Raw genomic sequence first — 14,776 nt, forward strand, 5'->3', positions numbered from 1 at the left:
AGGGGCTATATTTATTTTAGTTTAATTATTTAAAGGGCGTTGAGGTTTTACTAACCTCTTTCTGGGTTTTGGAGATATCTATTTCTTGGTATTTATTATAATATACCTCTTGCACGTAAGTATTCAGCGGTTTACAAAAACTAGAACATTCGGCACATTAACTTCCCTCACTGTCCCAAACAGGTTCACGATTTAACTAAACCGACTATTATTTGAATAAAAGATAAAGGGGGAAACACCCCCCCCCATCAGAATATCGGAACGTTGAATCTAGTAAAATAAGTCCAGTGTGCCCCCGCGACTTTGCGGTCTGCTCCGACCGCCTCCTTCCTGGGCTAAAGTCGGGCTTCATGCGCCGGCGCTCCAGCTGCCCTCTCCTGCCTCCCCAGTTGAAAAAAACCGTATTTGCGGTTTTTCGATATTCGCAAATATCGAGGGAGTACTGTAAACGTATAAGTTGCATCCTCTTGGTTGTTGATTCTGTGGAGACACAAAGGGGAAAAAATCAGTGTGGCACAAAGCAACTTAGCAAAAGTTAACCAAAACCCGAGTAAAAGAAAAGGGTACTTATCTGAGCCAATGATACTTGACGGGTCACACTAGGTTGAGCCTGGGAAGAAAATAATGCATGCATATGATAAATGTTATATTTTTTGGGACTGAAGTTTAAAGAATGCTTTTTATGTCCGATTTCAGATTATATTTAAAGAAAAGCACTTTACATTGGTACCCGTTTTTAATTAACGTAAGCACTTTATTAAATGCAAGGCTTTTTAATTGTTCAGCATTAAAGCCCTATTTAATTTTATTCCACTTTGGGCAATAAATATTTGATACTGCTTTGTTGCAAAACTGTGCGAGTCTCATCCCACCAGGTGCTTATTTACACACACCCAGGTATTTCATGCTAGTTTCATAAACAACCGCAGCGAGTTTGGGTGGAAGTGCGCTCTGATACCGTCCAGTGCTGTAACCAACAGCTAACTTGCTGTTGACATGGGTCAGAATAACACTGAAGCCTAGGGGGCGCTGCAGGGGTTTTCATTTGGTGTCATGGGACAGGATAGCATTTTCCTATTTTTTTTTTCGCCTCCTGTGGTGTTTGTAGAAGTGATCCCTGAGTGGTGACCGATCTTCCCTGAGGGTTTGAGACCTCCTAGGAGGAAAGATGCAATACTGGACAGGGATATTGTGGGACGTGGAGATGATGCGGTATACAAACCTAAGGATTAGATTAGATTAGATTAGGCATGGAATGCCTACAAGGAGTTGACAGGGAGGCGGCAATTCACCAACCGGGTACCTAGAAGATTCAAGGCCCGATGCAGGAAGAGAGGCAGAGGAAGGCAGCGGCAGACAGATGGCTCCTCCCTGCAGCCATAGCAGTCATTCTCGCCGTTTACCAGGGAGAAGGGAGAGTGGTCCAGCAAATAAGAACATAAGAAGTTGCCTCCACTGGGACAGACCAGAGGTCCATCGCGCCCAGCGGTCCGCTCCCGCGGCAGCCCATCAGGTCTATGACCTGTGAAGTGGTTCCTGACCATTTCTATAACCTACCTCTACTTCTATCTGTACCCCTCAATCCCCTTATCCCTTAGGAACCTATCCAAACCTTCCTTGAACCCCTGTAATGTGCTCTGGCCTATCACAACCTCTGGAAGCGCGTTCCACGCGTCCACCACCCTCTGGGTATAAAAGAACTTCCTAGCATTTGTTCTAAACCTGTCCCCTTTCAGTTTCTCCAAGTGACCCCTAGTACTTGTGGTTCCCCACAGTCTGAAGAGGCCGTGCATGCGTAAACAAAAAGGCGAGCCAGAGAGGAGGCCTTGATGGCATGGGATCACGTGAAAGGCCAAGACCTGGCTGGGAAGAGCAAGTCAACAACCGGGGGGAGGCTCTAGAAGGAATTCTTGTGTCCGAGGCCTGGCCAGGTCCCAGAGAGGCAGGCTGCGGCAGGTTGGGGAAGAGAACTGGCAGCGGCCTGGTGTAGGTGCAAGTGGGATAAAGCCCAGGGGGAGGTCCAGGATGGTGAGGGGGGGCCTCTTAAAGCCTCTGATGGTGGAGAGTGTTATGTGGGGCTCTGACCTGGGTCTAAAGAGATATAGCAATAAACAAAAGTAGTCCGACCAGCTATATATGCTCATCCCCCACTTCAATTTAAGTGTTAATAAAGACAGACAGGGTCTAAAGAGGCCATATAATCCTGGACTAGCCGCAGGTTGCATGGGCTAAGCATGCACACATGGGATCAAAAAGAGATGCAGAAGAAGAAAGCAGATCAGACCCAGGTTAGGCCAGTGTCCTAGATGACATGGAGGCATGAAAGTCATACCCCTTAATTGGTTAATGACCCCAGCAACTGGGGGGGAGGGGCCCTCAGGAATAGGTCCTGGCTGCTCTCATGCTCTGAAGCATGAGAGAGGAGCGAGCAGAAAAAAAAAAAATCAGACAGAGCATGACTGTGGCTGCATTTGATCAAGTCCCCACGAGCTTTAAAATAGCTCAGGAGCAGTTTTTAGGTGCAGCCAAATCGTGGAGAGGCAGGTAAGCCTGTTGTCTGAGTGTATAAGTGTGCCTAGGTGTGTTAACGTGGATGCATGCATGAGCTGAGTATGAGTGTTCCATGCACCTATACCTGCTAGACAGGGCATGAAAAGGTGTTTTTAAATTATTGGTTTTATTTTTTTTAGTTTAATTATTTAAAGGACATTGGAGTTTTACTTACCTGATTCTGGGTTTCGGAGATGCTCTTGGATGTTGATTCTATGGACACAAAAAAGGAAAAAAAATAGTGTGGCACAAAGCAACTTAGCTTTGAAATAATGCAAAAGTTAAAAGGTGTACCTAAGGGGTGATGGGTCACACTAGACCAGGGGTCTCAAAGTCCCTCCTTGAGGGCTGCAATCCAGTCGGGTTTTCAGGATTTCCCCAATGAATATGTACGAGATCTATGTGCATGCACTGCTTTCAATGCATATTAATTGGGGAAATCCTGAAAACCCGACTGGATTGGGGCCCTCAAGAAGGGACTTTGAGATCCCTGCACTAGACTGAGCCTGGGAAGAAAATAACGCACGCATGTGTTAAATGTTTTATTTTATAGGACTGAAGTTTAAAGAAATGCTTTTAATGTCTGAGTTCAGCTATTTTTAGAGAAAAGCACTTTACATTGTTACCAGTTTTTAACCGATGTAAGCACTTTTATTAAGTTCAAAGCTTATTTGTTCAGCATTAAAAGCTATATTTAATTTTATTCCATTTTTGTGCAATAACTATTTGTTACTGCTTTGTTGCAAAACTGTGCGAGTTTCTTCCTACCAGGTGTTCACTGAAATTTGCACACACCCAGGTATTTCATGCTGGTTTCACAAACGTCTGCAATGAGTTTGGCTGGAAGTGGGCCAAGACCCTTGAGAAATGTACTTACCACCCAGTGCTGTTGCCGATGGCTAACTTGCTGTGGACACGGGTCAGAGTACTGCCGACGCCTAGGGAGCGCTGCGGAGGTTTGCACTTATTTCAAGAAGGTTTGACCAAATCATGCCAACCACATCTTCCGTCAAGTCATGTCGTGTGCTACTAACTCTTCAAAAGTAATTATTTATTTAAAAACATTTTTCATCCGCCTTTATCCAAGGCGGCTCACAAGTTTCCATACATAATAAAATGAACATTTTTAAAAGGAGACATGCACTTCTCCCTCGTTATTCGCGTGGGATACGGGCAGAGCCGGACCGCGAATGGCGAAAAAACGCGATTATCCGGCTCTGACCCACCCCCACCTTCCTGTTGCCTACCCGGCCTTAACTGGTGGTCAAGAGGGCTTTCGGGGCAGGAGCGATCTTCCTACGCTCCTGCCCCGTGCAGATCGCCATCAGGAAATGATTGCTGTGAGTTTCCATAGTCTCGCGAGACTACGACGGAACTCCGTACAGCCATTTCCTCATGGCGATCTGCACAGGGCAGGAGCATAGGAAGATCGCTCCTGCCCCGAAAGCCCGCTAGACCACCAGGTAAGGCCGGGAAGGCGGCAAGGAGGTAAAAAATATGTTTTTTTTTAAATTTTCCCCCTCCCCAGAAAAAAATCGCGATTATGTGAAATCGCGAGTGCAGAAACCGCGAATGGGGAGGGGGAACATCGGATAGTTTCAAGTTTATTTAAAAATTTGATTTGATCGCAAAATCATAATCCAGTGCGATTTACAAATAACAATAAAATCGGGGAAAAAAAGAAAAACACACTGATTAAACCAGATAGAAGAAAATATAAAGTGACAATATTATATCATCACATCTTCAGCAAGACTACATCTGAGCAATTATGTAACATCATTCTTCAATTTAATACAGTTTTCCAACAAAAACATAACTCAAAAAAGTTTTATATTCACTTAAAGATATAGGGTAGAGAATGACACAGTGACAAAATTCATCACCGTTCCCGTTCCCGCGGATAACTGCGGGAAACCATCTTCATGTCATTCTTTAAGGAGAGAAGGAAGAATCAGAGTATAATTGGGCACAACCACTGACCCGCAAGCTTTGCTTTGAAGAATGCTGGTTTAGAAGGACCGAGGTTGAAACAGACACTACAGAATGACAGTCTCTGGTATCCAGAGCAGATATTGTGATGTCATAATTCCTCATTCCACCAGTGCCTAAGAGCCAATCACATCAGTGATGTCATAATGGCTTCATTATCCTTGGCTCATATAAGAATCAGAGTATGAATGGCCACAACCACTAACCCGCAAGCTTTGCTTTGAAGAATGCTGGTGTAGAAGGACTGAGGTTGAAACAGACATTACAGAATGACAGTCTCTGGTATCCAGAGCAGATATTGTGATGTCATAATGCCTCATTCCACCAGTGCCTAAGAGCCAATCACATCAGTGATGTCATAATGGCTTCATTATCCTTGGCTCATATAAGAATCAGAGTATGAATGGCCACAACCACTGACCCGCAAGCTTTGCTTTGAAGAATGCTGGTGTAGAAGGACTGAGGTTGAAACAGACACTAGAAAATGACAAGGGATTATTTCCCCCGGTTATCCGTGGGGACGGGAACGGTGATGAATTTTGTCACCATGTCATTATCTAATATAGGGCTAGATTCACTAAGCAAAGCGATCACATACCAATCAGTTTGCAAGCCCTTTGAGACCCGATTCCCCTCTGACCCAATTCACTAACCTGTGCGCCGATCCAATTCCGATCCATGCATGCAAATGAGGGAAACGGCATGCAAAGCAAGCAGGGACATGATTCACAAAACGAAAATCTTGGAATACCGACTGGGCTGGCTGATGAACAAGAAGCGACTGCTGGGGACCAATCGCTCACCTCCTTTCCGACTGTCCTGCCAGCCCTGCAGCCCTGAAATAAACTGTCTCTGCAACAACCTGCTCTCTGCCCCGCTTCTCTGCTCAGCCCCGACTCGCCTGCCCTTCCCCACAGTGCGAGCCCGTGGTTTTAACCCACAGGTTTAAAGTGGGTTAAAGTAGAAAGTAGAAAAAAGTCAGCTAAAAGTAAAAAAAAAAAAAAAAGTAAAAATGTTCTGCCAGGCACGAAGGGCCAGCGCAGGAGTTTCGTCAGCTGGAAGCCTGAAGTCATAATGCCATTATACAGAACCATGGTGAGGCCTCATTTGGAATACTGTGTGCAATTCTGGAGGCCACACTACCGAAAAGATGTGCTGAGAGTAGAGTCGGTGCAACAGATGGCCACCAGGATGGTCTCGGGGCTCAAGGATCTATCGTACGAGGAAAGGCTGAAAAATTTGCGGCTGTACTTACTCGAGGAACGTAGAGAGAGAGGAGACATGATCGAGACGTTTAAGTAAATTACCGGCCGTATCGAGATGGAAGAAGAGATTCTCTTTCTCAAAGGACCCTCAGCCACAAGAGGGCATCCGCTCAAACTCAGGGGCGGGAAATTTCATGGCGACACCAGGAAATATTTCTTCACCGAGAGAGTGGTTGATCCTTGGAATGAGCTCCTGGTGCAGGTGATCGAGGCAAACAGCGTGCAAGAATTTAAGAGCAAATGGGATGCCCATGTGGGATCCCTTAGAGGGTTAAGCCAAGGGAACCTGTCACCAGGAGTGGGATCCCTAGGATAGTAGACTTGGGGGTGGGTCAGTAGAGTGGGCAGACCTGATGGGCTAAGGCCCTTATCTGCCGTCATCTTCTATGTTCTATGTTTCTATGTGCAGGCCATCTACAATCAAGGAAGATGGTCTGCGCATGCTCAAGGATCGCTCTCCAGCGATCTGTGCGGTAGGTGGGGAGGGCGTGCCAACGATCGTTCCCATTTGCATGCAGGCCTTTAGTGAAATTTGTCGACCTGCATGCAATCGGGCACGGCTCGAGAATGGAGAGGCAGGTTAGTGAATCTAGCCCATAGTTACTGGGATAGTGAAATAGTTAACTACTTTGATTACTGCATGAAAGTAATAAACCATAGCAATTAATAAAGTACTAGCTTTGCAAGTAATGAAAAATACATCAGCATCCCGATATCAACATATTTCCCCGGTGTTAAAACACTGGTTGCCAATTGCAGTATATCGGGAGGCGCCTTGGTATCCGACACAGGTTTTGAGGAAATATTTACCATCTTGCTCTTTGCGATCGCAATGTTTTAAGAAAACGCGGGCAACATGAATATCACTGGCCATTCCACAGCTATGGAATGCCTTATCAGGTTCTTTAAGACTATCCTCCACTTCTACAAAACTGCGCTAGCGGTTTTTAGCGCAGAGAGCTGCGCGCTGAATGGCCCGCGCTGTTCCTGATGCTCATGGAGATCCTATAAGCATCGGGAGCAGCGCGGGCCATTCAGCGCTAAAAAAAAAATGCTAGCACGGTTTCATAGAAGAGGGGCTATGTAAAAATTTGAAAACATTTGTAGCATTATTGAAAACGTCTTTTTGTTCAGGCATTCCATTAGGCCGGGAGGATTTTCTGAGGTACGTTTGCATGACGGATTATCTGAGAAGGATTGCAATTTAGACATTTCTGATGTTTTGATGTCCTGCTAACTGGATTTATGCAAGTTTTATTACAATCCACTTAGATTTTAAGTGGAATCAAATTTTTTTTTTTAAAAATTAAAAATACTGGTTAACTCAATATCACACAAGACAGAGTAGGTAAGATTTTTGTACAACCAATATTTGCAACTGGCCTGACCAGACTAACTTGGCATCAAAACCACCACATCTGCACGCAACACATTAGGTAACTGAATTGTAACCAGATGACAGACTGCAGAGCGGTCCCTTACTCTGTGGCATGGGCTTCTATTCCAGACATTGCTGGTAGAGAATGATGCGAGGGGAGGAAAAAACAAAACAATAAAAACTGACCCCAACCCTGCAGACTGCCTCTGTCCCCACGGACTCAGTCTGATCCCATCCACCCAAGTCTTGAATAGCTATTTTATATTGAAATCATTTTATTAAAGTATAAAAAGGAACAATCTGCTGTACAATTGACATTTTTATAAATTACAAATACAGCACTCCCCCGATATTCACGGGGGTTCTGGTCCAGGAACCCCCACGAATCTTGAAAACCCTCGAATACGGTTTTTCGTGGGGGAGACTGGAGAGGCCAGCCGGAGCGCCGGCGAGTGAAGGAAATCACATGCTGTATGCTCCGACCGCCTCTTCTTGTACTAAAGTCGGGCCTCACCAATCAGGAGCTGCGTGTCAAATCAGCTCTCGATTGGCGAGGCCTGACTTTAGTACAGGAAGAGGCGGTCGGAGCATACAGCGAGTGATTTCCTTCACTCGCCGGCACTCCGGCTGCCTTCTCCTGCCTCTCCAGCTGTCCTCTCCTGGTTGGCGGTTCACGGTCGGGAAAATACCACGGATGACTGGGACCGCAAACCGCCGACCACGAATTCGCAGGGGAGCACTGTACAGAAAAAGGATCAACGAAACCCATCTCCCCTCCACTATCAGGAAAACTGAATGCTAATCTAATCTAATCTAATCCTTAGGTTTGTATACCGCATCATCTCCACGTTCGTAGAGCTCGACGCGGTTTACAGTAGGAGAAATAGGAAGGAACTACAACAGAGGGTTAGAGGTAGAAGTGTGAAGAAAATTTAGAGGACTTGGGATGCCAAGATATAAGAGTTTCCTTGATTCCTAAATTGGAGGGAGACTTACATTTTTTGAGAAAAGCCAGGTTTTCAGATGGAGGGAGCTCAAGTTCCGAAGAGGGGAGGTAAGGTTGTTCCAGAACTCAGTGATTTTGAAGTGGCTTTCCCTAGCTTTCCTGTGTGGGAAATGCCTTTTAGCGAGGGGAAGGATAGTTTTAATTTAATGCTACATAGAAAATTCATCCTAACAGAATACCTCGGTCACACATAGAACACAAATGCCAAATACCTAATAACTGACCAAAAATGATAAACATAAATTAAACCAAAATCCCAAGAAGCCACACCTTCCATATAGTACAACACCAAATAAATAAAGACTCATTTCCTTTATACATACGATAAGAATTCTCTCAGAGCATTCTCAGATCTCACAGAATATATTCAAAATCTCTGCATATCCGCAGCATGCATGCACGCTTCCTGCAATGAATTCGGCATTACTTAACGAGCGTACATGCGAATTACGTGACTCGACACTTTGCGCGTCTTCTGATCGAAACAGTTTCCCATCTGAACACATGGTGGCAACTTGCACGCGCTGTGCGACAGCTGGAATGGGGAAATGAAGCCGCACTTTGCGTTTCATGGCGCAGCGCTATGCCCAAGATATTTCCATGCCTGCTTTTTTAATTTTTTTTTTATTTATTCAATTTTCTAGACCGTTCTCCCAGGGGAGCTCAGGTTGGTTTACATGAATTTATTCACGTAACTCAAGCAGTATTCTCTGTCTGTCCCGGTGGACTCATAATCTATCTAATGTACCTGGGGCACTGGGGGGATTACGTGACTTGCCCAGGGTCAGAAGCAGCAGAATGGGGTTTGAACTCACAACCTCAGGGTGCTGAGGCTGTAGCTCTAACCACTGCGCCACTCTAGAAATCAAAATGTAGTAAAAGTGAGCCAGGTATAGGACAATCAAGCCATTGTGACATCACCAATGAGGTTGGATCTTATTGGTGGACTGAGGCATTATGACATCACTATCTCAGCTCTGGTTACCAGAGCCAGAAACTTGTCTATACTGTTCTCCCAGGGGAGACCAGAATGATTTACATGAATTTATTCAGGTACTCAAGCATTTTTCCCTGTCGGTCCTGGTGGGCTCACAATCTATCTAATGTACCTGGGGCAATGGGGGGATTAAGTGACTTGCCCAGGGTCACAAGGAGCAGCGTGGGATTGAACCCACAACCTCAGGGTGCTGAGGCTGTAGCTTTAACCACTGCACCACACTCTCCCCCACCATCACTCTTTTTACTTTGTTTATTTCATCCAATCTGATTTTCTGATATTCTAATTACCAACATTTGGGACCCCTGAGGAAGAAGTGTTTCTTCGAAATACGGACCGTATCAGGTCCGGTCCACATGAATTATTAGGACCAGTTCTTTGGATACATTTTATGTAGTTTAGGCATTTGTTTTTAGATTTTTTTTGTCACTTAAAGAAATTCTTGTACCCTGTATATTTTCCTGCAGTTATGGTTTCATTTCATGAAATTGGAAGGTCAACGTTTCTTATTTATTTTTCAAAATAACAGAAAAAGTGAATGAAATGCTATTCATTTTCATTTTGTTCACTTCCTAGGCGTCCTTTTTTTTTTTTTTTTTTACACTCGGCAACACTTTCTCCCAAGTCCCTGCAGGCCCCCTAATCCTCCTCCCAGATCTCCCTCTTGCCCCATCGCATCTGCCATTTTCTATGGGCGGCAGCAAACCCATCCAACCCACCCCTGCTGCTTCTCAAAATGGCACTGACCAACTCAGGCCCTGTGCCAGTTTCTCACACAGCAAGTCCACTGAAAATGGCAGATGGGGTAAGATGTGTTTCAGGACCTAGGGAGAGTGGGACTTTTCTTTTTAAATAAATAGAAGGCACGTGTACGGAAGCCAAACTGTCTTTTTACTTTTTTTTTTTTGGGGGGGGGAGGGTGTCCAATTTTCATTTATTTCCTTTTAAAGAACAAAAAACTACAAATGAAAGAAAAAAAAATACGCCACTGGCAATCTGCATGGAAAATGCCCATGCTTTGGACAGGAAGGACAAGCACAGATCGAGGGGAGTCAGCAAGGCAACGTGGACAGAAAACGAAACAGCAGCGTGTCCAGCTTTTGCCAATGACAATTTCTCTACGTTCAGAATCACAACCAAAGGAACTCGTCTAATTTCACAGGAAGCCCCAGTGATAACATTCTAGGACACACACAGTAGGGCCGGCTTAACCTTCGGACCAAGTGAGGCTCTGGCCTACGGCGCCAAATGCCGGAGCTGTGACATCACCAGCCCATAAATTAAGCTGTCGTGTGGCTTAAACGCTTCCCTCCTCCCTCTTCTGCCACTGCTGCTCCGTCCCTGCAGGGTGTAGCTTAATAAGTCAGCTGTTGCTAGGGGGAGAGCCAGCGTCAAGGGAGGGAAGTGGAGCATTTCCCTCCTCCGATGCTACTGCTCGACACCAAAGCTGGCCCTCTCCCATCATGACAGCTGGCCTGTGAAGCCACATCCGCCAAGACTGGGCACAGCATGGGCCAGGGGTGCATGATCTCATCATATAAATGCCAGACGGCTTATGGACAAAATAAAAGAGCAACTACTTACCTGAAGACCACTGTCGCAAGCTTACAAGGAGGACAGGCGAGAAGGAAAATCTGAAAAATAGAAAGGAAAATAAAATTGATTCTAATTCGTGCCTGCCTTCCACCTTCTGATCACCCATCGCACCCTCTTCCCTACACCTTTCTCCTCAAGATTAATCATTGGAAGACTCTGATTTATACTTTCTGATGCCATAGGCTGTCCGTCATGTTCTGATGTGAAGAAAGAAGTGTTAACTCCTCAAAAGCCTGTCAGGAAATAAACTAAGTTAGTTCAGTGTGTTTTTTTAAATCGTTTTGTTATCCTTGATAACACATCATTGCCCTCTCCGTCTTCCAGAAACTAGCAATTAAATACACATTACACATATTATCTATAATCTAAAACCACACAGAAATCCAATAGTACAAACACAAGATTAATTAAAAAAAAAAAAGAAAAAAAGCATCAAGTGGGATTTGAACCCTGGCATCCCCAGTTCTCAGCCGCTGGTCTAACCACTAGTAGGAGCATAATTTTAACAAAAAAAAAAGCACTTGCACACCCTAAATCGCCAGGATGTCCCAAGTGCCAATAATCAAAATAGTCTTCTAGCGAGATATTCCTTCCGCTGTGCGTCCAGAGTTCTAGGGGCCATATTAGGAGGCATTTAGCTCCGAACATCTAAGTGCCACAAAGGTACCCAAACTGAGCAGATGACCACTGGCTATGTTAAATATGACCCCACACACATTCTCCCAACTCCTCACTAACCCCCTTCCACTCCCCAAAAATCTGAATGAAAAAAAAAAAATAAAAAATAAAAGAGTACATGCTTGTCTCTAGAACAGCACTTGATATGGGAAAGCCTAGTAGAGGATCGCACAGGTGTCTTAAGTAGCCGGGTGGGTGGGCTAGTGAACCATAGAGAGAAGGACCCAGGCCCAAAAGCCACTCTAATCACTACATTTATGGTGGAAAGCATGAGCCCACCAAAACCCTAATACACATCCAGATAGGTGGCACCTGAAGCCATGAGGGCTATTGGGGTGCAGAGCCGCTATCTGAATGGCAGCTATTCAGTTCTGCACGGGGCAGGAGCATATGAAGATTGCTCCTACCCTGGTTCACTGCTGGACCACCAGGAATTGGAGAGACGGGAAGGAGGTAATAATTGTTAAGAGTTGGTCAGGAGAGGAGGCGGGAGGGATCCCTCCTGTCCTGGCCCACCGCTGGACCTCCAGGTCTTACGGCAGGCCCAGTGGAGGCCTGCAAGGCATTGGGAGAGAGGGGGGTACAGGGTGCAGCATAGAATTCTGCTACTCTTTGGGTTTTGGTCAAGTACTAGTGAGATGGATTGGCCACTGTGAGAACGGGCTACTGGGCTTGACGGACTTTTAGTCTGACCCAGTAAGGCTATTCTTATTCTCTCAGGGCTCGATTACAGCAACTCCAGTTATCTAAGCCTAACCAAAATCAGCTTGCAAAGACTTCAGCTGATCCAAAATACTGCAAATTCAAGCATGTATCGCCACTTCTTGTGAAGCTACACTGGCTCTTATTATTCCCCAGAATACAATTCAAATGTGCTTGTCTAACGTTGAAAAATGTAAAGTATTACATGTGGGAAACAGAAACCCGAGGTACAACTATACGATGGGAGGGATGTTATTGAATGAGAGTACCCAAGAAAGGGACTTGGGGGTAATGGTGGACATGACAATGAAGCCGACGGCACAGTGCGTAGCGGCTGCTAAGAAGGCAAACAGAATGCTAGGCATAATCAAGAAGGGTATTACAACCAGAATGAAAGAAGTTATCCTGCCATTGTATCGGGCGATGGTGCGTCCGCATCTGGAGTACTGCGTCCAATATTGGTCGCCATACCTTAAGAAGGACATGGCGTTACTCGAGAGGGTTCAGAGAAGAGCGACGCGTCTGATAAAGGGGATGGAAAACCTTCCATACGCTGAGAGATTGGAAAAACTGAGTCTCTTTTCCCTGGAGGAGGAGACTTAGAGGGGATATGATAGAGACTTATAAGATCATGAAGGGCGTAGAGAGGGACAGATTCTTCAGACTTTCAAATAATAAAAGAACAAGAGGGCATTCAGAAAAGTTGAAAGGGGACAGATTCAAAATGAATGCTAGGAAGTTTTTCTTCACTCAACGTGTGGTGGATACCTGGAATGCGCTTCCAGAGAGTGTAATAGGGCAGAGAACGGTACTGGGGTTTAAGAAAGGATTGGACAATTTCCTGCTGGAAAAGGGGATAGAGGGGTATAGATAGAGGATTACTGTACAGGTCCTGGACCGCCGCGTGAGCGGGCTGCTGGGCACGATGGACCTCAGGTCTGACCCAGTGGAGGCATTGCTTATGTTCTTATATGGACTGGTCAGAAGTATGCAAAAGCTTAAACTATCTTTTCCCTCCCTGAAATGCATAGCTTCTACAGAAAGTCTTTCTGTTTCAAACTAACTGAATAATCTAATATAACAAAGCCCTAAGCGCGCATGCGCACTCCCACCTGCGTGCTCCCGTTTTCCGTGCGCTGTATGGCACCGCAGGTAGGAGTGCGCATGCGTGAGAATCCCCCGAGGTGGATGTCAGCCGCGGTGGCTGTCGGCGGCTGCAAGCTGCGGCGGAAGATGGCTGAAGCCTGGCTGGAGGAGGACGAGGAGGATCTGCGAGAGCTCCGCAGAGGCAGGAGGTGAGGAGCGAGAGACAGACAGATGGATGAGAAGGACAGAGGGGCTACTAGGGGGACCAGGAGAGATGGTAGGGGATAGGGAGAGATAGACTTCAGGGAGTGTGGAGGGGGCAGGAGAGAGAGATGGTCTTGGGGAAGGACAGAGGGGGACAGGAAAGGGAAAGATGGCAAAAGAGATGAAACAGAGTCAGAGAGAGATGGTAGAGGGTGTGAAAGGGGGAAAGGGAGAGATGGAAATGGTAGGACCACTGCTGCTTTGGGGCACTGAAGGAGGAAAAGTTGGTATGTCAGGACTGCTGCTGCCGCCTCGGGTAAGTAAAGACCCTGTCAGGAGGGCCAAAAGGGTACAAAGGAAATGGTGAAAGGTGAGGTGGTGGGACTGGGATCAGTGGGAGGCAGGGTATAGGTGGGGCTATTCTAGCACCCGTTACTGTAATGAATGTAACGGGCTAAAACACTAATGGAATAATATTCCTTTATGGCTGAGAGAACTAGGTTCCTTTCAAATCTTCCGCAAACATCTTAAAACTTGGCTTTTCACCAAATTGTAAATTTTCCTCTTTTTTTATATAAAGATGACACGGTCTATAAATTCACGTTTTAGTTTACTTTAGTTTCTTATGGCACTTGAATATAAACCCCCTCCAGTTTATATTCGAGTCAACTTTTTTCTTCTTTTTTTTTGGGGGGGGAATAACAGTTTACCTCGGTTTATATTTGGGTCAGTTTATATTCAAATTTATACAGTAACTGTTGATATCATAGGAGCCTTCAACACACCAGCACAAGCCCAGATGCACTTTGGGGACATAAAAATGATTTAAATACCCATATGGGCTAGTAGCAGATGAAAAGTCAGAATGGGCACCACTGTCTTTACCATCTGGGGTGTGGGTGGGAGGAGGGACCAAAAAATAGAAGAAATCTGCCATAACCCTTATGAGTTCATGGCAAATCTCAATAAAGGGGAACAGATGCCTAGTTACTGCTCTGGCTCTGCTTTAACACAAGCCTCAGACACTTACGATTTTAAAAAGTGTTCGAGGTTTGTGTAGATGACAGAAGTTGGAGGAAAGGGACAGGGACAAAGCTCACTGGGACGGCGAAAATTTGCCCCCGTGCCATTCCCTACATCCTAATTCTAAGGCTGGAAATGAGAGCCGTAAATGCACTCCTCTTCCCCCCCCCCCCAAATAAAAGCAGAGCTGGCCTATCACTCACAACTGTAGCAGAGCAGTGCTAGCAAGAGAACCAAATGCAATGTCTTTGGAGAGAGGTGTCAGGACAAAGGCGCGCCCAGACAATTGAGCGCAGCGC

The 14,776-nt window shown here is 45.6% G+C and overlaps 1 protein-coding gene across 1 annotated transcript in view; it reads right to left on the minus strand.

Moving 5' to 3' along the window:
* The window catches only part of TMEM164 (transmembrane protein 164), a 111,080-nt gene that overhangs the window by 54,116 nt on the left and 42,188 nt on the right, over nucleotides 1-14,776 (minus strand). Inside the window, exon 2 of the mRNA XM_033944228.1 lies at nucleotides 10,773-10,822. Within this exon, the coding sequence (XP_033800119.1) occupies nucleotides 10,773-10,822 (50 nt within the window). The remainder of the gene's footprint in view (nucleotides 1-10,772; nucleotides 10,823-14,776) is intronic.

The sequence above is a fragment of the Geotrypetes seraphini genome, chromosome 5 (genome assembly GCF_902459505.1).
Source record: "Geotrypetes seraphini chromosome 5, aGeoSer1.1, whole genome shotgun sequence".
NCBI classification, from domain to species: domain Eukaryota; kingdom Metazoa; phylum Chordata; class Amphibia; order Gymnophiona; family Dermophiidae; genus Geotrypetes; species Geotrypetes seraphini.